General features: G+C 40.1%; 1 protein-coding gene across 2 annotated transcripts; it reads right to left on the reverse strand.

Annotated features, from left to right (window-relative positions):
- Positions 1 to 290: 290 nt before the first annotated feature.
- On the reverse strand, positions 291 to 25,127 carry GPD1L (glycerol-3-phosphate dehydrogenase 1 like). Of its 2 annotated transcripts, none has more exons than XM_063408648.1 (8): positions 24,977 to 25,127; positions 20,192 to 20,369; positions 19,315 to 19,455; positions 15,646 to 15,784; positions 14,485 to 14,597; positions 6,604 to 6,837; positions 6,088 to 6,194; positions 291 to 3,248 (listed from the first exon to the last, which is right to left on the reverse strand). In XM_063408648.1, the coding sequence occupies exons 1-8, from the start codon at positions 25,027 to 25,029 to the stop codon at positions 3,152 to 3,154; spliced, it is 1,062 nt and encodes a 353-aa protein (XP_063264718.1). In that variant the 5' UTR covers positions 25,030 to 25,127; the 3' UTR covers positions 291 to 3,151. The 2 variants fall into 2 exon arrangements, with proteins under 2 accessions (XP_063264718.1, XP_063264728.1); XM_063408658.1 differs by having other exon boundaries at positions 25,003 to 25,104.
- Between the last annotated feature and the right edge of the window lie 1,388 nt (positions 25,128 to 26,515).

Genomic DNA, 26,515 nt, shown 5'->3' on the forward strand with positions numbered 1-26,515 from the left:
CCACCGCAGCCACTTAGCGACCAGTGCCCTCCAGTGGCTCCCACAGCAACTGAAGGAACTGAAGGCAAGAACCTCTTTTCAGAGGTCAAAGACACCACAATTGTATCACTAACGGAAAGAAAGAAAATGCCTACATCTGGACGCCAAATAGCACTTTTTAAAATTTATGGTCTTGCACGGCAACCTCGTATCTGCTATCATTACATACCACAATCAGAAAAGCCTGCATTTCATCAAGTGAATAAAATACTAATTGCAAGCCCTGTAAAATGAGACAACAGAAACCAAAGTGATTCCCAAGACAAAAATGTTTATTTGTACTAACTCTTCAAAACAACTATACATTCAACATCTCTAAACAAAATCAGTACATATGACAAGGGAAAGTTGAGTAAGTATCATTAGAGTGTAATGCCTTTCCCAGCAATTAAACTTCATAAATCAAGAATTAGTTACAAATTTATGACCCCCTTACACAGGGATTAATGTTTTCAGTAAGACTATCCCAATACTAGGCAAAACAGAGAGTTTGCAGAGCAGGCTTCTAATCATTCAGGTACCATGTCACAGTCTTTTAATGAGAAGTATTAGTGGGAAAAAAATACTTAGTGCCAAGCTGAGTGTTCTCCCGCACTAAAAAGCAAACGCAAATAGTGAACTATCAATAGAAATTTAAATAAACTATTTTAGTTGTTTTAGTTACTGAAACCTCACTTTTTGCCTGAAAAAGAAGAATATCGTAACTGACTGGAAGAAAGAATTCCATAAAAACCTTTCCTCTGGATTTGCCTTAGAATATAGGCTTCTCTACAAAACAAGAACAATTAAGATTTGGGAGTTTCAGTGGTAGAAGTACTGGAATAATAAAGAAATAATTTAAAAATATATATTAATTTACCACATTTAGCTCATATAGCCCTTTATGTATCTTACAAAATGCTACTGTCCTACATACTGCATGTAAAAAAAAAGTTTATATATATATATAATGTATATGTACACATACAAAGGAAAAGCCACCAATTTGGTATTAAAAAAACAGAACAAAACAAAGCATAAGCAAACACATTGAAAGTTATGCAGTAATGAGGAGTGTATACTCCAAGTGTGCGTTAGCATAACAGTGCCTCCAACCTTCAAACACCCTCTTAAACATCTAAGCAGAGTGCTTGCTCCAAGTCAGCTCTACCAGTGATGTTCCCAACTGCCACAAATATCTGATGCCACTTAACTTCCAGCCATCTCTTATATTTAGCACTAAATCAGAAGTAAGGCAAAGTAACTTTTCACATCCCTGAATATCTGAGGACATTCATGAGATCTTCCAAATATTAATGCAAAACAATACAGGAGCACAAAAAAGTGGTACCCCTGAGAGGAACAGTCTTTCTGTCTACACAAAGCTGCTCCAAAGCTTCCCTATTTCACAGTAATCCAGGCTATGTTAAGTATGACAATTATTCCCAGGCATTCTCTTTGTTTAAGCAAATTTTCAGTGACAACCTAACGTGTCAGGATGGGTGTGTGCTCATGATTCCTGACCTAAAACCACTACTGAGAACAGTGAGCAGCAGTTCTGATACTGCAGAAATGTTAGGTGTGAATATTCAGAGCAGATGGGCAGTCTTGTTCCATAAATTCTAATGCCAACCCTTATCTCCCATTCGGAAGAAGGATCCACTCCTAATGTACCTAGCATATATTTCACAAAAAAACCCCAAACCAAAACCCACTTTAGTTTACAAGAAAAGCAGAACAGATTTTATTTATCTTCTCTTGCCTCAATCATAAAAAAAAAAAAAAATCTAAGAAAACCAAACCAACCTCCCCCTTAAACCCCATAAAATCACAGATTTTCCAATAACAGATAAAATTAACCTCCCTGATATAACAAAGGTTCCTGAAAAAAACCTAGCTGAGATCCCTGGGGAATCCCTGGGGTGGACGCCTTTGAAAAACTTCCTGGGAGATTAGTTGTGAAGGACTTGATTCAGCACCTATAAAAGCTTTGTCCAGTGAAAGAGTAACTCCAGAACTGGGAAGGCTGGATCAGGACTACAGCCCATTGGACGTGCCAGTCACTGGCAGGCACTGGCACAGATGCAGTCATCGTGCTGGCACACAGCCCTTCTGATGACACGAGCACGTGTTGTACCAGGGAATTCCCCTGACATTCCCTGGAGTGTTGTGTGGAGCCCAACACTTCGCAGCTAAGCTAAAAAACACAGCAAAATAACGTGGAGCAGTGGGTACCCAAGGGTATTCTTCACCACCCAACCAACACTGCCAGTGAAGAACCACCATTGGTAAAACAATAAACTGTAGGCTCTAGGGTGCAGAACCCCACGTCAACACCTCTGGCTTGCTTTGGGGAGTGGGATTCTAGGAAAGCCTAACACCAAGGAATAGTATGGCAGAAACAGAGAAATACAAAAATGCAAGGATTAAAAAACAGAAGGGGAGGCCATGATCCCCGTCTAGAATATTCCCTTTAAAATAGTGTGATTAAAAACTTTAAATTCACTTAGAAATTGGTTTCAAAGTAGCCTGACAATTTCAACGACTTTCAAAAATCGAAATATTCTTCATTAGAGTTCATTGAAATATCCCTGTAGCCCCCTGAATAACTGCTACGACTTGTTTTGCATTAACATTGCTTAAATTAATATAGTCATAAGCATGCAAAATGTTAACATTTAATTGTGTATACAGAATAAAACAAAGTTCTAACAGATAGATTCCTAATATTTCAAGGTTACAGGCTTGATTCAGTCTCTGATCAAAACCACTGGGATTCTTCCCACAGTGTCCAGCGGATTTTGGACTAGGCTTTAATAAGAGACAACAAAGCATTGTGTTTTATGGTGCAGGAACAAACTCAAAGTACACTTGTGTATATATACCAGGCATGTAGTGCAACTTTTGTATTGCGTATTTTAAAAGAGTTGCATTTTAGCCAGTAAAAGGACAATTACCAAGCCAAGGCTGCATGCTGTGTCAAACCAGGCTGGGTAACAAACACCCGCTCAGAGACATTCATGTTGTTCCCGTTGCCTAAGAGCAACTTTGAACAAAGCTTAATGACAGCTACGTCCACTTGAACCCCGACATGAAGGCAGAAAGCTGCATGAGTACAGCAGCCTGATGGATTTTACTTGTGCTCTGGATGACTTTGAAGGCAGGATATTATCTCTTTAACAGGTCTCCCTTCATAGCAGATTTGATACACAGCCGTGAAGAGTGGAAACCTGAGGAAAGATGGTGGGGAAAGTCAATACAGTGTAAATTTCTTCTGCAACATTTTCTTAAATTTAAGAAATAAAAAGGGGCGAGGAGAGGGAGGGGGAAAAGGGAGAGGTGGAAAAAATTATTTCTTTCTTCTACTTGGCAGGCACAAATGCTGGGCTGAAAAGCAGTGCATAGCTACAGAACCTGAACACATCTCTGAAATACAGTGACTCTCAGAAGTGTAGCTAGCTATAATGGAGGCTGATGCATTCATTATGTATGGCACAACCATAAAGTGATCTAAAAAATAAATTTAGAACATTTTCCCTGGCTGTTCTTACAGCAGTACCCATCTGTGGTTAAAAAGGATGACTGGCACATCCGTACACATCAGTACATCAGTTATGCAGTACTTCTGAGCACTAACTTCATAATAGAGAATATGACAAGAAAAGACCCAAGAAGACATTGAAGGTCAAGTTTTTAATAAAAATCCAAAATCAAAACTGGATTTTGAAATACAAAATTCCACATCATCTTTTTTTTTCCTTTTAGATTGGCCACGTCTCCAACAACCTCCAAATTATTCAGGCTTCTCTGATAATCTGAAGTTTTGTTAAAGGCAAGATGCATTACAGAAATTTGTATTTGCTTTCTGTCCATCTCAGACAAACAGCCAGACAAGTTCAATTTTCATACAAAGACTGGTGAATTTTAGCAGCTGATCTGCTCAGCAAGTACATATACCACTTTACCACTTCATGGTCTTTTGACCATGGAAATAAAAAATAAGGTTCATTGGAGATGGTGAAATAGTTAATTTCTGAGTGATTCAGAATACATCTTTCTCCTTAAGAAAGGTGCCCCACCAGTCACTCTAAAGCTTTACCTGTAATGCACATTTCAGTGTTGAGCAGTACTGAGCACCATATATGATGGCCTATACATTCTGCTGTCACATATTACATTTTAGGAACTCTGCTATCAGCACACTGCTCTGAACTAGACCGACTTGAGTTTTGTTTCCACTTCATAGGTGGAAAAAAAGTATCATGCAGCCACATAGCTGCTCTCTCAAATCCAGTGCTTAGATTGCAAAACCCTTACCAGGAAATCTGCAGAAAAAAATCACACCATGACTTCTGCATTCCTTAACAAACCTTACTTACCACTCACTTTGTATGATGTACTGGGCTGAAAGAGTATAACATTTGCTATTACCATAAAAGCTCACATGTAGGCACTAATAAAATTTGCTATGCCTATGTGAGAGGTGGCCACAAAACGGGTGAACCTTCTGAAGCAAAAGCAGGTTTCCCACAGGTTTAGGTACAGTACTGGCAGTTACTTCTCAGTGAAGAAGCACCACTACTACAAACCACAACCTTAGTCCTGCTGCTTATCCTAGAGAACATCACTGTGCACAGGTCTGCCACACTTCACATGGAGAAACCTGTACCAAGGCTGACTGCAGGCTCAGGGCCAGCAAACTGTAAATGCATCTCAGGCCTGAGCACATCAAGAAAGCAAGGACTAAAAATGCTGAAGAAAAGTAATTGCACCACAAGTATCAATAAGCATCAACCCTGCTACCAAGGCTCTTCTGAACTTTGACTTTTGCACACTTCTACATAGCCTTGGGAATAGTTTTGCAGGATCAGACTGTGAAATTCTACTCTTACAAGACTCTTACCTCTTCACTTTGAAACCCTGGCTGCTCCACTGTGTTTTATGTTTTAAAGTTGCTTTCAAAAGTCTTGTTGAATGAGACCTTTTATGAAGAACTGACACATATATGTTGGCATACCAAAAGGAAATCAGCAACACTGTTTTCATGTCTTTGATTAAAAACACAACCCAAAATCATCTATAATGCACTCAATTTGTTATAAGATACAACAGGATACAAAACAACCCTCACACAGCATCCTGTTTCATTTGGGGAATCATAAACAGGAAAGAATGAAGCCAACATTTTAATTAATTTTTTCTGCAGTTAGCTTAATTACTGTACACTGAGGAGACAGACTTAGGTACCTTACATCCAAAGATAATACTAAAACCTTAATCATTTAATGCAGCTGATCCATTAAAACGAGACTTTAAAAAATACTTTCAAAAAAACTAACAAGGCTTAGTCTTTTGACTAGCAGTTTTTTTAATTTCTGATTTTTTCCTCTTTTACAAAGAGGAACAGATAAATGCATCCCTTAATCTCATAAGGAGACAACCGTGTGTGTTGGTATAGGAATCCTTCATGTTCTGACTCAAATACAAGCGAACCAAGCGAATATTCTGCTTAATTTCATACCACAATAAAAACACCCCCTTACCTACAGAGGCAGATGGGAGGTTTTAACCTACAGCTCACTGGAAGTCACATTAAGATGGAGAACTGCAGTATCTAAGCTAGAATCCATGTGGTGGAGGCAGTCACTCTATTCAGATGGTCACCAAGCTCCTCTCCTTGGAGGTAAGTAATGAATTTCCTACACTGAAATCAGATGTAGCGACTTTTCACAGTCTCTTTAGGAAGCTCTACTTCTACTTTCATGCATTTTTTCTTTTCACATATTAAAACGCACTTGCTGTGCTTTTCTGTAGTAGCAGAAGGCAACAATACACTCTGCAAACAGAGGGACATTCACAAATTTAATGTCACTCTAGTAGCTCTATCTACATCAATATTATTTTCAGGTTCTATTCACTTATTTCTTTGGTTTTAACTTTTAATCTAGTGTTATTACAGTGATTTTCTTTTTGGCTATTACTTGTATGAAGATATCAAAACCATGCAGAAAGAATTATGGAGATAAAAAAGGGGTATATGTGGAAGTTGTTTTATCTGTTCTTACTCACTTGTCCAGCATTCCTTTCTGCTTCAGGATGCGGTGCACTTCTGCAGAAGTTTGTGGTCCTTGGAGTTTCTGACCATTCAACATTTCTTTCTCTAATTCTTCAATAGGCTACGCAACAGAGGGGAAAAAAAAAAGAAAGCAAAGGAGAGCTATGATAAAATTTCAGAAGCCTGACAACATCACCTGGATGAAAAAAACGAAAAGCTACTGAGAGTATTTTTATTTTTCAAAACTGATCTTGAGCGAGCATATAGAATATTCTCCTATGTTCTGGTTTATAAGTATTCTTAAATTTGTGTCTCACAATGTCTTCTCTCACAAGTTTTTTTTTTTTTAAATCATCCCCCCCTTATCTTTTAATACCTTTATACTCATTCTAACCAACACGAAAATACAAGAGGAAAAGAGAAGGGTGCCCACTCAGTGAGTTACCAAGACTCAGGTAACTCTGCTATTACTCCAGCAAAGAAGGAGTGGCAGTACCTATAAGAACAGATTCAGCCAGTGAATAAGGTACCTTTCCAGTTTTAACGAATGCCTCTGCTATGCGTCGGTTCCGGCCACCGTAACACGTTGTGATGAGATCAGCAATGCCACAGCTCTCCAGGAAAGTGGCAGTAGAAACCTGCCCTTTGCAAAAAACTTTGGCAAAGGCGATCATCTCCATTAAGCCAAGGCGAATAACAGCAGCTTTGGTATTGTCACCGTAGCAAAGGCCATCACAGAAACCAGCTCCTACTGCTACTACATTCTAATAGGAAGAGAAATGGGAAATGACTCAATTACTGCTTACAGATGTCCTTAAGAACTGCAAAGGCTTTACTACTGCAAGACTAGACTGTTAGTTTGGATTATTTTGGTTTGGGGATTTTGACGTCTATGAGGATAACTTAAAAAAAAAAAAAAAAAAAAAAAAAAAAGGAAAAAGGCAAATCTTACATTTCCAAGGACAGAAGCATAGTTAAAGTCTGACACAAGTTGCTTCTGAGGCTGTGGAGGTATTATTATTGACCATCTTTAAGAACAAAGAGGTTGCACTACATCCGAACGAGGTTTTAGGTAGATTAGCTATTCCTGCCCTGAGGTAGGGGTGTAGTTAGACTGACATTCTACAGTCCTTTCATACAGTTTTTCTTTATGATTCAAGCAACAGTACAGCTAAAAAGCATTTATTGACTTCCGTGATGACATGCTAAGGGACCAAATTCAGCCATAGTATCCAACCCTTTTAAGTATGCAGAGTTTCTATAACCCTAATAGTTAATAAAGATGACATTCTGACATATTGATAAAGCAAACAAGGAAGTAATGTATGTTAATATCTTCCTGCATGCAACAGCAGCAGCAGTGATGTCAACAGAACACACAGGAGAACCAACATTATGATCCCTAATGTAGCACCTGATGCAGGGAAAGAATAAAATTAAAAAATCAACTCTAACTGTTGATGAAGAAAGAATAACAATCAGAAGATGTTACTGAAAACAACCAGCTGATTAACAGCTGGTTTGGTTTTGGACTGTAAGAAACACAAATGGCAGGCAGCTGCAGAGCTGTGTGGCAAGTCATGCCTAGGTGACTCTGAATCAAATGAGGCCAGAGAATCAGTCACTGCTTTTTGAGCAGCTAGCTGAGATCTAAAGGTGACCCTAAAAATTGCAGACAGATATCTAACATTAGACCTGAAGCAGCCCAAGACAGTCAACTTTAAAATTTAGTTGTTCAAATGATCTTGGCTATGGTGATTCAGTCAAGGCATGTCTTCATCAGAAGACACCTCTTGCAGAGCAACCTCTAATATTCTTTAATTTGATGACAAAGCAAGAGGAAGTCAAAGAGATATTTAGGAAGTTTTCAGATGGGATAACCCATTCAAATGGATTTTACAGTCAATGTGAAGTCTGTAAGTATTTAGCACTCATCTAAAAACACACACATGACTGAGCAGCCTTTGGGCTTTCTCCATGTACTTCTTGAACACTCCTATACTAAAGCTTCCCCTTCCCTCCAGCTTTGTCTGCCTGACTTTCCACTTTGGAGCAGTCTACTTAATCATAATTTACAGTACGATTTGTCCTATGATATTTCATTGTACTTGTACCTTTTGCAGTCTTTGAAGCAACAGAAATACTCTTTTAAGTAAGTCGTACCAAGACTATTTACTTCTGAGGAAATGGGCTAGGGAACAAGGGCAGTTGTGAGTCCAACTTTAAAACACTGAGCTCCTTGTTTGTACAAGGTTCCCATTGTATGCTCTTACAGTTTGCAAATAATGAGGAAACAAGACAACGGATTATGCTCTAGAACACACCCCCATGCCTAGGGGACTGTTATATCCTGGTATACATATCCCTCAGGCCATAACTATTAACTTGGTCTACCATCTGGTTTTATTTAAATCCTTGAAGAATCTCTGACAACTGTCTTGTGCCTAATATACTGCAGAGAACTAATTATACCACACTGAAAGTTATACCTTGCTCAAAGATGAGCCACCCCTTTAAAAACCAACAATAACAACGACAAAAAAAAAATCTCACAAAACTTATAACTGAGTTATCCTTCAGACCCAAACAAGACCAAAACAGACAGTCTGTTACTTGAAATCTCTGGCTATAGGCACAAAGCTGAGCTTGTTTCAGGAAGATGCACAAGGAAAACAGAAATTGACACACAAGAGCCTAGTGGCACTATCACTACTGTGATCCTCTGGGAAGTACCCGAGGCAGGAAGGGTGATTGACCTGGCAAAAACATCTTTCTGTATCTCATATGGTTGATTTTGACTGCTGCCACTGACTAAGACTACACCTGAAGTGTCCTGGTTTCAGTTAACTTCCTTCTTAGCAGTGCTGTGGTTTGAGCTCACTATGAGAATAATGTTGATAACACATTGATGTTTTGGTTGTTTGCTAAGTAGTGCTTACTTTAAGAAAGGAACTTTTTACTGTCCCATGCTCTGCCGGTGAGGAGGTGAACAAGGGCCTGGGGAGGGGTCAACATAGCCAGGGCAGCTGATCCGAACTGGCCAAAGGGATACTCCATACCATAGAATGCCATGCCCAGTACATGAACTGGAGGCAGCTGGCTGGGAGGCATCATTCACTGCTTGGGGACAGGCTGGGCATTGGTCAGCGGGTGGTGAGCAACTGCAGTGTGCATCACTTGTTCTTCCTAAGTTTTCACTCTGTCCTTCATTACAATTACTATCACCACTGCTGTTCCTATTGTATTTTCCTTTATTTCAATTGTTAAACTGTTTGTATTTTAACCCATGAGTTTTACTTTTTTCCCACTTATTCTCCTTCCCATCCCTGATGGGTAGGGGGTTAGTGACAGAGCAGCTGTGCGATACGTAGTTGCCAGCTGGGATTAAACTGCAACGTGAAGTTACAGGAATTCATGCACATGCAGTGGATATGTATTTGTGCAAGAGGAGAGAGTCCACACCTCCATGAGATTAGAAACTGACTGTATTTGCATGCACACATGGGAGCACGAGAGCCCAATAAGCAAGAGCCTACTGACAAACATGTTCCAAAGGTTCAAAGATACTGTCACAATAACCCCAAAAAGACAGCAATACAATATTGCTCCTCTCGGCTTGAGGCATTCAGAGCTCTCAAAATCACTACAGACTTAAGCAAACACACTTCCCCTATCTTGGCATTAACAGCTTCTTACATGAAAGCACACATCCTGTAACCATGATGCACAATGTTTTTATATGCATATGGTTTTAAACTACTAAAATACTTTGCCCTAACAGATGAGCTGTTCTGGTATCCTGAAGCTAGTGTAAGTCCTAGTCCTAGTTATTCTAGAACATGAGCAAGGAATGGATTCAGTTACTTTATCACTAGGATAGTGAAGCTATGCTCCAGAAAAGAAATGCTGATGCCAGGCAGTGCTCACAGTGTGTGTCAGCACAAATGAGAGAATGTGTCCTTTACTTGCACACAATCTGCTTCAAACATGCAAGAGGTCACAAACACAAGGTCAACAGACGACCAAGAAAACAAGGACGAGTCTGCAGACTCTGCTAACAGACTGTTCTCCTACAGAGTCAGTGCTCAGAAGTATCCAATATCCAGTGTACAGCATGTTTGTGGAGTGCTCATGAAGACAGCTTCAGCAGCCATTTCTGAGGAACCATCACTTCTCCATAATTAAATGGATCAATAAGAGAACTAAGCAAAAATGCTATTTTATCTTTCTTGAGGCAGTGTCACAGCTCAGCACAGCCTGCTTTCCCTCTGTTTACACATGAACTTGGAGAAGCTCACTGCTTCCCCTGATGGTTGAGAAGAGGTCAAATGAAAAGACTCAAAAAATCAAAGACGCTATCAGCAGGACTGTCAGAGAGGTTAAGAATAAACTGTTTGGTTGCTCCTGGTGAACTTGAATTTCATTTCCACTTAATCTCAGGAAAAAGGAAAAAACTCTCACAATCAACTTCTATAGTGCCTAGACTGACTATCCCACAGTGACTGCCCTAAACACACTTTGCAAGTAACAATGCTGAGTTACATAACCTGGTAAACAATAAATCATCACTGTACTTCTTCACTTAAGGCTTAGCTGGAGCCGGAAGGTTTAGAGGAGCCTGAGGCAACCTGAAAGGCAACCACAGCTGCTGCTGCTCCTCCTTCCTACAGTAACTCACATCTGTCTTGGTCCTTGGCTGCTGCCACTTGAGGGTTTTTAACTCCAGATCCCTGATCATCAGGCAGCTGGAGCATGGCTGTTTTGCCACATCCAGAGGTTAGATTCTCAATCCTCCTCCTCTCAGCCACCCCTGGCACTCCTGCACTGGGTAGGTAAGGGAAACTGGGGTACAGTTTACCCCCAAGATTGCAGCTACCAGTGTTTACATGGCCTCTCAAGGATGTGGCCAGGTTTGTACCCAGCTCAGTGTTGCCCCACATCTGTGCTGCTTCTAACACCACACTGGCACCAAGGACTCTAAGGACACCTCTGAGGTGATAACCTTGGGTCCATGTTGCTCTGCAGTATCACATCCATCAGTATCCAACAGCACCTCCATATGTGGGCATATCTGCACATACTATTTTTAGGTGACACAACCTTTGAGCATTTCCTAGGAAGGCCCATTCATTGTCTGGCAAATGGCAGCTGTGCTTGCAGGTGGCCTTGAGTCATGCTGCCTGTAAAGTGCACCAGGCACCTTGAAACAGCTATCCAAATTCCAACTTCAGCAAGTTCTGTCCTCAGTCCTAGGAGAAGGTCAACAGACAAATGTGAAATGTTCATCAGTCCTCAAAAGAAAAAAATATCCTCACAAAGAACATGCCAAGCACTTTTTGTTCCAACAGCCATGGCAGAAAGCTGTTCCTCCTCAGTACCATCAAATTTTGTAAAGTCACTGCCACTACCTATTCAGCCAGTCTCCAAGCTGACACAAGAGTGCATTTTCACGGCACTGATTGCTGCACTTCACTGTATCTCCACCAGCCCATTGTCACAAATCTAAATACAGTAAATGAAGTGGATACTCTATACATATCCATATATAAATAGCAATCAAGCACATGTTCTCTTATGATCACCCAGCTGCACTACCTAATATTACAGTCTGAACTCAAATAGGCTTCCAAAAACAAATTTCAAACCTATAATTATCATTGTAAGGGAAAGCTGTGCTCAGAGCATTCTTTGTTATCCTTCTGTATTTTTTCCCAAGCTTTAGGCAACACTGGCTTTAGGCACCCACACTGACAATCTTCCCTGTTTAGAAAGGCTTGCAGAAATAAAAAGTGAGGTGGAGCACAGGCTTTTAATAGCTATTATGTTTAACAGCTATTTAACAGTCCATTATGCCAGTAATACCAGGAAAGTCTCCTTGTCCTAAGCTGGTATTTTCAGAAAAGTGCAGAAGCTGAGAGAATATACTGTTTTCCATAGTGTACTGTCTCTCATCCCTTAAAAACCAACACGGGAATTGTTTTTACTATTTCCACATTGAAAAGCACAATCTGGAGTGATGTGTTTGCCTGCTTACCTGTGTTCTCCTTGCTGCAGCTAGCAGTGCCACTACTGACATTTTGAATTTGCACTGCTTTTGAATTGGCCTCTCTTTTTATGCCTCTCTCTCATGCAACATGACACGGTCACCTTCTGAAATTGGAATTTCCTCCTTCCAGGAAGTTAAACAAAGCTAATTTTTACTATTTTTTTATGAAGTAACTTTCCAAGTTTAACAAACTGTCAGCTGACTGAAGCTACACATTAGATTTTACTCTAAAAAAATACAAAAAGATTACTAGTTTTCAAATTTTTATTACAAAGACTATCAGATTTATGATTAAAAAGTGAAGTTCTGGTTGATACCCTTAGCAAACAATTCTAATAATAGAATATATCTACAGCTTCTGAGAAAAAACACTATTCACATCTGAGTTTTGCATTTTGCTTTGCACTATGTCAATAAAACCTTATCCATAGGTTTAATTTTAGCTTCTTTATTTTCTTTCAGAGCCAGACATGCTCCCAATGCATTAATAAAATTTTGCAATCTTTGAGAGTAAAACAGCTCAGGACATTATTTACATCCCGCCAGCACAAGATTTAGGATTAACTAGAAAGGCTTTTAAATTAAAAATTATTTTAAAAAAATACAATTTTATTAATATTTTCTTTTAGATTTTTATTTATGCAATAAATCCACAGTATTTTAAAACCAGTTAACCTACCCTTAATTCACTTTTTGTTTAGGCCTTATACCATGCATTTTTTGGAGATCTCAACTTAATTATCAAAATACACTGCAATCAATATGAAATGACTAGAGCACACAGAATATAAACATCTTTTTAGAAATACAACTAGACAGTTCAGTCTGTAGGATGCATGATGAATAATGAAGCAGAAGAGAGCAACAAAGCAAGGTCACAAGAAAACCCCAGAAGTTTCACCTTAGTATCTTTCCAGGTCAAGAACAACAATCTATTTAAATTCCTTTGCAATTCCAAAGAAATACTGGTATTTTGTCTGACTTAGACCTTTACAGTGGAGTTTTGAGTCTGCTGACTACCTGCCCAGTTGATGAGCATGCTCATCTCTAATGCCCTTTCACGAGATTTGTCTGAAGAAAAATTTCCCGGGACAGAACTCCTCTATCAGACAAGAATTTAAGCTAGTCAGAAAACATCCTGCTGAGCAGATTTCAAAGAAAAATAAATCTGCAAAACTTTTTCAAGGGTCTATACACAGGGATTTCTGTTCTGGTAACCTCCCACATCCCCACAGCATTTTAAAGCAATGGCTGTGGAGCCGAAAGCTCCATAATCTCAAGAAATTGCTATCTATACAGTAACTCCAAAGTATGTTGCCTCAAAACACCTAATCCCATCAGTGCACAGACCCATAACCTTCTCTTTCTCAGGCCTTCCAGTATGACAGCTGTCAAGATGAAATTAAGGAAATTAGTATGCCAAAAAAGATGCTATTATAGCTATCTGTCTACTTTCACTAAATAGGAATCAGAATTCCTTAGCTTAAGACATCATTGCTTGGTGTGGTAGCTTTGCAAGCCAATTAATTTAGTTTACACAAAATTTCAACAGCAAAAACAGAGTCAGACAAAAAATAAATAATTAAGCCAAACGAATTATTAAACCACTACACCCATCAGAAGTGATTCAGGATAGGTATCAGATAATGTGAACTGATAATGTGAATATGGTACTGTTTGCTAGGGTATCAAAAAACTAATGTCTCCCCTTCACAAATAGACTGTAAATTAATCTGAAACAATAGCCATTAAACAATGTTTACGTTGGCCTTTGCTTCCTGTCCGCATCAATTTTGTTATGAAAAAAATTTTGGATGAGTAACTGTCCAAAGTAACTTTTTTCCTATCCAGGTCATTTCCATATGTGGTTATCCACACAAACCTTATGTAGTATTCATCCACAAAATATAAAACATGAGTGCTCACATTGCTTCAGAGAAGAGGGGGATAGTTTTGTCAACAGATATGAAGCATTAATGCCAACTTCTTTCTCCCTTTCTTTTGGTGAACACACTGTTGCAAAAACGAAAAGGGAACTAAAACAGATTTAGAAATATACCAGTCAGTTAGATGAAATCAATACTTGCTTCATGACTGTGTGTAAGTTAAGTGGAAGATGTAGAACGAGAACCTGGCACACAGTGAGACAAAGATCGAAAAGCCAGCTCTCAGGAAATGCTGCTCCCTCATTTCCCATCTGGTTCTTCCAGAAATGTTATGTGGCAGTTTTACACATTATATAAAATACAATCAATTTTTTTTTTTTTTTTTTTTTTTTTTTTTTTTTTTTTAATGGAAATACCCTCTTTTTTTCTAAAGGAATCAGTGTTTCATCTGTGTCTCACTTGGAGCCTGTTACTCTTACCTTCAGAGCACCACATAGTTCAACTGTATCTGCATCATCCACTACAGTTATTCGGAAGTTTGGAGTCTGCAGGAGTTCTTTGAAGAGAAGGCCATTTTCCAAGATTTTGCAGCCTATTGAGAGAGCAAAAGGAAAGCTAAAAAAAATGAACAATTTATTTGTATGATATTTAGCCTTTCCTGTGCAAGCCAAAATGCCTAAAAGACCAGGTTCTAAATAACAATTCCATGAATTCTCTATACACTGTCCATTTTTGATCAGTGTCTTTAAAAAGAACAGCTAATAATAAAACAGAGATGGATTAAGAATATGGTAGGAGCAATTCTACTGATTATTTCAAAGTCTGCATTCCAGAAAAATACCTACTGATAAACATATGTAAAAGCTGCTTTATTAATCAAGCATGCTATCCCTGACAATTATTTCTAAACACTAAGATGTTGTTCAACCATTCAAAATTAAGTTCAGAGCAAAAGTTGTGAATGAGATGTTACAAAGCTAGCAGTGCACAAAACTGTAAAAATTAACACTGAAAAAAACCACAAGATGAGCTCTGTGCTATAAAGTATGAGTAGCTGTATGCATATACACACACACATGTCTTTCTAGAAACTGTAAAATCCAACACTAGGCACATCCTCATGCTGCAAAGGTGTGCAGACATCAACACAGAACTAAAACAATTTCTAGTTTCTGTGGGAACAAAGTATTTTGAAAAATTAAAATAAGAGTCCTTAAAAAACAAACACAAAAGTCAAGCCAAAACAAACATGCATGAAGGTACCATCTTTGACCCTAGCACCTGAGCCGGAATACAGAATTTATAATTGTTTATCCATATAAAGCCATTCAGACCTAAGAAAAATCTTGAACAAAGTAATGAAATGAAGCAGTTTGTTATATGAAGGGTGATAAAAAATATGCTTGTATTTCACATGCTAAGGTTATAACCTTAGTAAGAATAGGTAAAATGGTGCTCTTCTCTCTCCCTCTATTCCCAGTACTGTCCTAGTACTTTTGGAAGTGTAAACACTCTGGAAATTCAACCAACAGCTTCTGGTAACAGTGATCTAATGTTGAAAACAGTGAAATTTGAGCTATTTGGTGTGCACCTGTGAGGACAGGTGCATAATTAAATATTCTTACAACTTGGAACAGTACCTATTGTGGTTTCACAGAATTTCTCGGCTGCCACCTCATTGGCAATGTTAGCTCCCATCAGCACACTGATGTCTATTCCCATCTTCTCTCGAATAATGTCAGAGATCAGTTTGAGTCCCTCCGGGCCTTCATCTATTCCCTGCAGCCAACATTAAATGGAATTACTAAAAAGTCATTCATTAGGCACAGTAGAGATGGAAGCAGAACACAATTAGTCTTGTCCACAGGTGAGAAGTGAAACAAAGGACTAAGATGACAGGTGTACTACCACAGACACTTCTGCTATTTTGACCTCTCTGAGATGTCTTAGAATTGTAGGAGGTTTAAGATTTAGGACTAAATTCTAGATGATGAAACCAGTTTTTATTTCATCCTCAAAGACCTGATTCTAAGAAGTGCTGAACATTCTGCTTTGTTAGTTCAGAAATCAGGTGCTTATTATCAGTGTATCCTAATCATGAAGCATAACCAATCCATCAGTTATGAAGCAGACCTGAATTTGGATTTGAAATTGCACTGAAACTCACAAAATGGCATCTGAATAATTTCTTTTGTGAAGAGATATCTGAACTGAAATATCAGAGGCAGGTTCCCCAGTGTGTAACATCAACAACAGTTTACTAGTAGAAATAGAAATGGAACAGCCATTCACAAATACATACAAAGCGGAACAACTGAGAATAATTTAATGTTCAGCTATTATTACAGGGATATGGCAGACCAGCTATTGAAATAGTCATTCCTTCCCACAGTATACCACCCTTTATACAATACTCTTTTTCAATGCTGAGGATTTGATACTTTTGGAAATTGGTAATTTTGAATTGTGATTTATAGCCAAAAAGTGTGATCCTATATTACTTCCATATATATATATACATATACATACATATATATACATATACATATACACACACACATATATATATATATATACACACAACACTTGTATGCTGCCAGTAGTGACATTTCAGGCAGGAAGTAATTTGCACTTCCACAGGTTAAAGGTGCTGCTCCTTAAACAACATGGTGCAATCAAGAGACACACAGACATGCCTGTATAAAACCTGCCAATTGAACTAGTGCTTGCACTTCTGCAGTATTTTTTGATTTGTACTGCCTAATGCACAGCTCTGCTCTCTCATCTTTAATGAGCCATATGGAAACAATCTGAAAGCAAGCACACGATACATGTTGCATTTTTTCCTCATAGTGCCAAAAATGTCCTCAAAAATAACTGTAAGGCCCCTCTTCCCCTCTTCCTAAGCTGGCAAATAATAAACAGAAAAGAATGCAACACTTTGGAAACAACTCCAAAAATGTGAATACCCACACAACAATTATTCAAGCTCAACCAGACCAGAAAGGCTTAGGTGCCAGATTGTGCTCCATTGTGAAAGAGATGCAACTCGTGACAAAGTCAAGGAAAGCTGTACCTGTTTCTTGCAGTGTTCAATCCAATACTGAATGACAGAATAAAAACAAAACACCCCCTCCTCCCTGCAAAACCAGGGCTCCAGCATGGGCATTTTCACTGGGCAGCAGTGGTCTGCAGGCAGTGCAAGTGACCTGATCGCTTGCATCCTAACATGCCTGTCAGAGCAATCCCTGGGGCAACAGGGAAATGAAAATGAGACTGATGTTCAAGTTGTCTGAAGAGTATTTTGAATGACTTTCAGCTACCCTGCTTCCTGTGCTCACTGCTGTACTGCACTGTAAGTTTTATGTGGTTCCTCTCCCCACAGCCACACCGTCACTTGTTAGGTTTTCATAGACACAGAGCTAATGTAAAGCAACACAGATGCAAATGTTTCAATGGAAATGCGTATTAACCAGCCGACAAATGTCTTTATTTCCCAAAGACTCAGTTTTATAGTCAGATATAGTCTTCAAGCTCTGCTTGAAGATTAGACTGTCAGAAAGAAAAAAACAAGAAAAAAAGCCTAAAAGATGACACACTGCTAACTTGACAACCAATTTAGAAAGCACAGAAATGAGACATCCCACGAATATTTTTCAGAGCATAACTGCACTTTAACTATCAAAGTTAACACAAGTCACTTTAACAGCATTAGCATTGGGACCCAAAAGCTATGACACTGATGAAAACAGCATGCCTAAGGAATATGCAAAAGTAGAGGAAAGAATGAATTGTTGTTTTAAATCTCTACCCTTTCTTCTCAAATGATACTTTTAATGATGCACAGTTATGCCTTTTTGTAAAAACTGACATGTACTTTGCATTCTCCTGCAAAATATTACTAATCACAGCATTTCTTTGGAAAGGTAGCCTATGGATGCAGTGTTGCAGTGTGACACTGGGAAGCTGCCCAGTAACCAACTCTGCACTGCATGGCAAGCACCACAGTTTCACTACTACACTAAGCATGGACTTCTTGTTTTGCTGGGGGTTTCTGTCTGTTTGGAGTTTGGCTTTCTTTTTTTTCTTAAACGTAAGCTTTTCTTCCCCTTCACTCCCCCAGCTTTTTTTTTTTTTTTTTTTCAAATATAGCCATTAATCAACACTCCATTAGAACACTGGTAATTAGTACCCAGAACAGTAATTCCAAGGGAATATAGGCCCAGGACCCTGACTTCATATATGCCGAAATAAATCCTCAATTTAATCCAGAAATTTCATTAGTTATTCCAATCACTAGGAGAATACAAATCACATTTAGCAAATTAATGGAGAATGAAGTTTATCTTGAGCACTTTTAACAGTGCCTTATTTGACCCTTCTATGATATGAGGAGCTTTTCTACAATTCGGAGCAAGAACACCTCAGAAGCATTAGCTTTTCATACATCTCAGCAATACACCAGTCAGCACTGACAAAACAACAGATTTGATGGGCTTTGTTAGCCAAACTAAAGAGACAAGCTTGCAGTACTCAGTGATAGGGGTTTTTTGTTCTTTTTTGAGCACAGATCCATAAATGTGTCATTTTCCAGAAATGACAGGAAACAAGGCAATGTGTGCTGAGAAAATGGCCTACAAAGCAACAACAAACCAGAATCTTCCAAACCTTGTGGGAGTAGCTTATTATTTCCAGCTAAACATACAGAAGAAAAAAGCCCATCCACCCAAAACCAATCCCAAAAATAAGCTAATCCACATTTTAAATTTTTTCTGCCAGGAAAACTACAAACAGTCCAGCGAATTACCTCTCACTTCTCTGCCCCTTCCTATTTCCTATGCTCAAACTGTCTTTGGGCGATACTGAACAGACTCTCTTGTTGCAACATATTTGACATGAACAAGAGCGCTATACTCTCAGTCACATGAAATTCTCTCAGCAGTTCTTGAAATGATGAACTCAGCATGTGGGACGTGCATTAACAATCAAAGCATTATGCTTGTGCCCTGCTCTTCATCTAATGATGCTTTTGGAAACAACAAACAAAAGACTGGAAAGCTCAGTGGTGCGAAACATACTGACTCCCTCTTTCTTTCTAAAAGTCTTGTGAAGAGCCTCATTGTCCTGCAAGCGCTGCATAACAATGCACTAATGCCTGAGGCAAATTCTAACCTTACACCTAGAAAGGTTTAATGGACCAATCAAGTGAGCAATGCAGGGAGACTTTTCATGTCAAGATATCAAGTCACCTTGTCTTAGAAGATTCCATGACACATTCTCAAGTTATTAATGGACAGTGTTTATTGTACCTTTATGAGAGTTATGCCGAGCGCTTTCCTGCGTACTCGTCCTGTGATTTCATCGCAGACTTTATGGATGAACTGATGAGGAATGACAAAAACCAGCAGGTCTGCATCCTGTACCGCTTCACGAAGGTTTGGGATAGCAACCTGTGTAGTTATGGGAGAGAAAGGCTACGTAACTTTTCAAAATTAACACTACACACAAGTGTTATCTGATAAAAGCAGACTCACGGAATCAATTAGTTTGGAAAAGACTCTGAGATCACTGAGTCCAACCTTGCAATGAACACCACCCAGTCCACTGGACCATGGCACTGAGTGCCACATCCAGTCTCTTCTCAAACACCTCCAGGGATGGTGACTCCACCACTTCCCTGAGCACCCCATTCTAGTGTTTAGTCAGTCTTCCTGTGAAGAAATTCCTCCCAACGTCCAGACTGAATCTCACCAGTTTGATCTTGAACTTGAACCCCAGTTTGGTCTCATGCTGAATGCTATAAACTACTGCATTCCATCACTGAAAATAAACAGTAGCATAAACTTCCCAGACCAACAGCTCCCATCCAAAGTTCAGGCCAATTCTTTTTTTAATGGGTATAGTCAAAGCTGTTAATCTTGCTCTTGTTTTCACATTTGCTTTCTTATATAGAAATGGGAGTAACATAAATACAAGAGTGACACCAAAGAAGAAGGTACATTGGATTTACTTAACTGCATAATTACATAATTTTACTTGTTCCAATTTCTGATGACATGAGGAAAATAGCATTGTCTGAAATATTATAAACCCTAGAGGTGTTAACAAAACAAATTTCTAACTCCATTTACAGCACAAGCAATATTCCCTCTGCTCCATAACTATAATTTAGCTTCTGAGCCTTACCACATTATCTGGCAGCTTGCATCCAGGGAGATACTTTACATTTTCATGGTCTTTATTTATGATGTCTGTCAGTTTTCTCCCATTAATATTCTCCTCGAAGACCCACATGTTCACTGTGGAAGCAAACTTCTGCAATTTTTTTACATTATTACCTATTATTTTGGCAACCGCAGAACCCCTGCAGAAAAAAAAACCAAACAAAAATAGTCTTAAAAAATTATGATTTTGCTGCAGAAAAAAGAGATTGTCTTTAAAACAACCACAAATTCACAGATGATTTGACTAGTTACCATACAGCATTTTGATCTAGTAAAATAAGTGGGAAAAGACACTAGTCATTCACACCTGCTGCTTTCTCTCAACTACAGCTAGAGTAGGATGGACTGAAGCATTTACTGAAACATCCTTACTTATTTTGTACTTATTTTTCTTATTGGCTACCCATTGAGAGTTTAGGTTACTGTATTTCCCCAAATCAAATTAATTGTATCTTCACAGCTGAGGTAAAAGTGACACACAAAATTTTATTAAATGTGTCATTTTCACCTTTAAGAGATGAGAAGCCTCTTTGCTAAGATGACTGACTCATCAGCTGTTGTACAGTACTGATAGGCATTGAAAGCCAAGAATCATTTATATGTTGCAGAAGTTAGAAGCTTCATGGCTGTGCAGCCAACCTCACAGAACATAACTATTGTAACAGAATCCTCTGAAACTGCAGGCAGACAAGGCCTTTACTGCCCCTCATATTTTCCCCAAGAACAGCATACAGTGAGATTTGAATTACAGTGATCAATTCTGCTTCTCAAATCTCTAAGCAATAACAAAATTAATCCAAATTACAAGAGGAAGAACAAACATGATCTTCCCTTTCATCGTTCTATTAAACCTGCAAACCTACGTCCCTTCCCTGGGATAGGAGGTAGTTTCATAATTACTGATAACCTGCTAAGGAGACACAACAATTTTTAAGAGATACGATAAAAATACAGAGTTATTGATCTAAGCATACGTGTGTGTCTGTGTTGCGTGTGTGTGTGTGTGTGTAAATGCCACATTTTATTAGGAGGTAAGAACACTAACTTTTCCAATCTAGTTATACTCACACAATCCCCTAAATTTATACTGGATGTTGCTTGTAATAAACCCACAGCTGGCAACTGAACAGAATGGGTTCATTCTGCTTCAAGAGCTTTTGATATGGCACAACTCGTGCTGTACTAAAGATGTGTGCTAGCACATAGCTAAGGTCACTCTTTAAGTAGCAACAGAAAAAAATTCAGTATCCCAAACAGACCTTTTATAGTTAAACCATAAAACTGTGTGTCTTAAAAGACTGGAATTTACTTCTCTAATAGCACTTCACACACTAAAAATGACCCTGGGTTCAGGACGTGATACAGAAGACAACTGCAAGCCATCTCTTATCAAGCTCATCCAGCATGGCTTCTGCAGCACTGCTATGCAGCTCACCAGCTCAGCCTCCAAATGTCAGATCCATACAAACAGCAGAGCTCACATTCAACATACACAGGTATGCGTTCCTCAGACAGAGCTTTCAGTTCCTTGAACAAAAGCACTCCTACAGATTTATATACAAAGTTGGGATCCTGGCAAACCCACTGCCTTCTGTTTTGAACTTCACTACACATTCTCTGTGCTTGCTGGTGACAGAGCAAGACAGAAATAACTGATTCAGCAACTCTCTGACTGGGATTCTCAGTCTGCCAGCAGAAAGTCTGGCAGTGTGTACTACTTAAGCGAGACATTAATTCTATTACTATTTAACGCTTAAATGCCTGAGCTGTTGGGTTGGGTTTTTTTTTCTTTTTCTTTTTTTTTTTACCCTTTGAATGCAGTATTTAAAAAGAGAAAGATTGCTTAGTCTTAGTTTCAAAATCCAAGATGATTCTCCTGACTGGCTTCTCCGGTTCATTATTCCCCACGATGTTGCAACCATTCTTTCAGGATCATTTCACAGTTGGTCTGCTTTCCCCATATCACTCTTTAACTAAAGCACAAAGCCGAACAGCTCCTTAGCTTGCCCTGATAACAGCAGCAGTGGAGGTCACAACATGCAAGTGCAAATTATATAATTATCTAGTTCTACCATTATCCCTGTAAAATCACTTCAGTTAGGCCACAGTTCCTCCCAGTTTTGTACAAGTTCCTAGCTGCACAAACCCTTCTGTCCAGTAACTTCCCATCTCTTCCCAAATTTTACAGTTTCTATTCAAGTTTGGCAATCAGGTTAATTAACAACCGGTTCCAAGAAAACAGTGAGGGATGAACTCTGGCTGTGCACACCTCATTAACCTGCCCTGAAAGTGTTATCAGAACAGGCACGATCAAGGCACTTGCAAAGCTTTAAATGACTCTGGGCACTGTCCTGGAATCCCAGGGCTCCGAGGCATATTCCCTCTCCACACTCTAGACAGTTTACTTTATCCCCTGTCTTAAAAGATCCTAACACAATCACTGATCCACCAGCTGAGCAACCCTAAAAGGGCAAGGCCAGCAGACAGCACAGCTCCTGCTCTTCCATGCTGAGCCATCTGTCCTGTCCCATGATCTTCCATCAGGTGTCAAGTGACCCCTGCCAAGTCAACTTCATTGTTAAGGTGACCTTTCTGCAGCAAACCAACCAAACAAGTCTGACTGGAAGCAGTTAATCAGCCAAGGTGACTGGCTTAACCCTTCTAAAGCTACTGTCCTGCCAAGATCCTTCAGGGTTTTTTCATCCCAGATATAGGTTAAAGGGCTTTGAGAGGGCAAAGACTTGTCTGACGGAATCATCTCACAGAGAACCCCAAAACCCAGTGTCTCCAACCTGCTCAAGATGCCGAAACCTATTCAGATCAACTACTTAAAATGCTTACAATTCAGGCACCACCAATCACACACTCCTATAACTCAGGCTTTGAAAGCATATGATCCCTAGATATCAATGATCATAAATGTTTATAAATGCTTCAATTTCTTTCTAATTATCTGCTTTAATGCATTGAATTTTAATGCTTTAATTAAATATTTTAGAACCACAGGCCCTAGTTCAAAAGGCACTTACAAGGTACACAAACTTAGTCCAATTTAGTTCAATGGTTACACCTACTACTGAATCACAGTGCTCTTTGCAGTCAGGGTTTGGTGTCTATCATCTTTGAGGAAGAAACCACCTACCTCTCCAAGAATTACTATTTTCAATTTTTGATTCCTTTGGTTTCTGCTTTCCTCACACGGAAAACCCTGCCATTACATATCAAAGAAGCTATAAGTTATTTAACTACATTTATCCCCAAAAGAAAGAGAGAATGCTACTATCAGGCATCAGCTTTTTTCTTTCTCTCAGCACAGGAGATATGGGCATTTTGCCACCAACTCATTCCATTAGGAAGGAACTTTTCTTATTTTATTAAACTGATCCAGTGAGGTGAAAACAAAATACATGTGCATGTGGTCATTGCTAGTAGGCATATCTACAAATCCTTTTGCTTCTGTGAGTGTTTCACAGTAAATCAAATATAAATGGAGTAAAACTTCCTGTAAAACTTTTTCTAGACTTCAACTATGGAACAACAATCACAACACTCCTAAAAGAAGAGGTCTAGCTGCATAATTTCCTTGTGATATATAGTGCAATGCACACATTTTACAGGCTAGTGCAAGGAGAGCAAGAGATGATGCACTGAAACGTCAGCCATTCCCTCAACAAGGGGATCAGAAAGAAAAATAAAACTTGGCAGCTGCTGGTATTTTTAACAGCAGCAAAAGCCAATTGTATGGAGTGGGTAGGGGGTGAGCAACAAGTCCAAGATCATTCAGACAAAAGACTGGCAAGTTAGGTTTAATAAAACACAGTGCCTTGCTCTACACAGAGTTCCTCTGAGTTTAATGTCTGCAAACCCAATGCTACCCGAATAATGTGTGTGTAGCATTAGTAATTGGAAGTGACAAACTGTGAAGACCTATTTCTGTAACACATTGTACTTAATTTATTCACTGCAAAGAGGGATCTGGTGAAAGAAAATGAAATAACTAAAGAAGACAAAGGGTTATTAACACGATACTCCTCTTGAAGAACGATGTAAGTCTATTGCTTTCACTGGATGAAGAAGCAGGTCTATTTAAGTCTAATTATAAACTAGAGATAGAGACAGCAATAAAACCTTGTCTCAAGCTCTCAGTGTCCCTCGGCATAATCAATTTGGGGGGAAAAAAGGAGGAGGTATTTCAAATAACCTAGCGTCTCGCAATTCTTCTTTGAACTGTCTTGGAAAATAAGCACATAGCAACACAGAAAACCCCGAAGAACACTTTTGTAGACAAGTGAGGCTGTTAGTGAAGCTCTACAAGCAGCGCGTAGTCGGAAAAAAAAAACCTTTACAAATGTACAGCATCTTCAATGCCTACGTCACCTGATATTGGACAAAGCACACAACACATACCAGGTTAAAAATATCCTAGTACAACTTCTTCGCAGAACACGCGGGTGTTTACAAGCACTAGACCTGCGTGTTCGATTCTGCCGCTGCTTCCCCCGAGCCTGTCGGGGCAGTACCTCCCCTCCGAGGGAGCCGCGGGCAGGACGAGCCCTCCCGCACGGAACAAGCGCGACCCAGAGCCCGCCACGGCCCGGCGACACCGCGTTCCGCCGCCGCCAACCGCAAGCGCGGCCACGGCGCCGGGCGGGAACCGGCAGCAAGGCCCGGGCGGGCACAGCCCCCGGGCAGGCCGGGCCGCGGCGGCCGCCGAGGTGCCCGCCCTGCCAGGGGCCGCCGCACTCACCAGTTGCCCGAGCCCACGATGCAGACCTTGAGAGGGGCGGCGGAGAGCGCCATGGCAGCGCCGCCCGCGCCCCGCCACAGCGGCCGCGGTGCAGAGCTCCGTGAGGCGCCCGCCCCCGCTCCCGCCTCCCCGTCAGGGCATCGCCCGCTCTGCCTCCGCCCCCGCGGCGTGACGGGAACTGTAGTTCCGCACCCCCGGCCGCCGGCTCTGCGGCTCACAGGGAGGACTCCCTGTGGAGGACGAGGGTAAATGGGGCCCTCGAACTAAGCAGGCAGTTCCCGCAGACACTGTGCCATATCACAGAACCACTGAATCATTTAGGTTCGAAAGGACTTCTGAGAGCATCAAATCCAACCTATGGCCGAACACCGCTCCTCGAGCATGGCACTGAGTGTCACGTCAACTCTTTCCTTAAACACCTCCAGGAACGGTGACTCCACCATCTCCCTGGACAGTCCATTCCAGCATCTAATCACCCCTTCTGTGAAGAAATTCCTCCTAATGTCCAACCTGAACCTCACCTGGCACAGCTTAGGACTGTATCCTCTTGTCCTGTCACTTGTTACTTGGGAGAAGAGGCTGAACCCGCCTGGCTACATCCTCCTTTCAGGTAGTTCGAGATATCAACAAGGTCTCCCCTGAGCCTCCTTTTCCCAGTCTAAACAAACCCAGCTCCCTCACGCACTCCTCATAGGACTTGTGCTCCAGACCCTTCCCCAGCTCTGGTGCCCTTCTCTGGACTCATTCAAGCCCTTCAATGTCCTTCCTGAATTGAGTGGTGCAGAACTGGACACAACACTCCAGTTGTGGCCTCACCAGTGCCAAGGGCAGGGAGAGAATCCTTATTACCACCATTACCTGCTGTACTAATACCATACATTTCAACTATATATGAATATATATAATATATACGTAACAACAAAACTTCTGCTCTTTACTAGGGCTATATAACTGGAGTCAAAGTCTGTGAAGGCACCCAGGTGTGAGGGAACTGACGTATCAGGTAATAAAGCAGCTTAGGCCTGGAGGTATCTTAAAAACAGAAATATGAGTGTTTTCAAATACTCCTTTGCCCTCAGCCTTCAGCCAAAATTACATCGTTCTCCATCCTACATGCTTCCTCAAAGGCGAAAAAAAAGTGGATGAGTTGTTGGTCTGATAGGTGGGTGTGACTCATCTGTGATAAACTTTTCCATCAAATGTGTATTTCTACTGAGACTTCTGACTGTATTTAATATTCATTTATCAAGGAAAGACTGAGGAGTGATCTCGTCATGATCTGCAGCTTCCTCAGGAGGGCAAGTGGAAGGGCAAGCATTGATCTCTTTTCTCTGATGACCATTCATAGGACCCAAGGAAACAGCAGTAAGCTGGAGTGCGGGATTAGGTTGGATATTAGGAAGCGGTACTTCACCCAGAGAGTTGTTGGGCATTGGAACAGGCTTCCCAGGGAAGTGGTCACAGCACCAAGCCTACCAGAATTCAAGAAGCATTTGGACAAAGCACATGATGTGATTCTTGGGGCTATCCTGTGCAGGG

This window comes from Prinia subflava, chromosome 1 (genome assembly GCF_021018805.1).
Source record: "Prinia subflava isolate CZ2003 ecotype Zambia chromosome 1, Cam_Psub_1.2, whole genome shotgun sequence".
NCBI classification, from domain to species: domain Eukaryota; kingdom Metazoa; phylum Chordata; class Aves; order Passeriformes; family Cisticolidae; genus Prinia; species Prinia subflava.

What these genes read in the sequence shown, in the direction of transcription:
- GPD1L (XM_063408648.1), bottom strand. Translation starts at nt 25,029, where the DNA reads ATGGCGCTCTCCGCCGCCCCTCTCAAGGTCTGCATCGTGGGCTCGGGC. An exon ending in ATCGTGGGCTCGGGCAACTG is followed by an intron (nt 20,370 to 24,976) that starts GTGAGTGCGGCG and finishes TTTTTTCTGCAG; the next exon opens with GGGTTCTGCGGTTGCCAAAA. An exon ending in TCGGCATAACTCTCATAAAG is followed by an intron (nt 15,785 to 19,314) that starts GTACAATAAACA and finishes TGTTGGCTGCAG; the next exon opens with GGAATAGATGAAGGCCCGGA.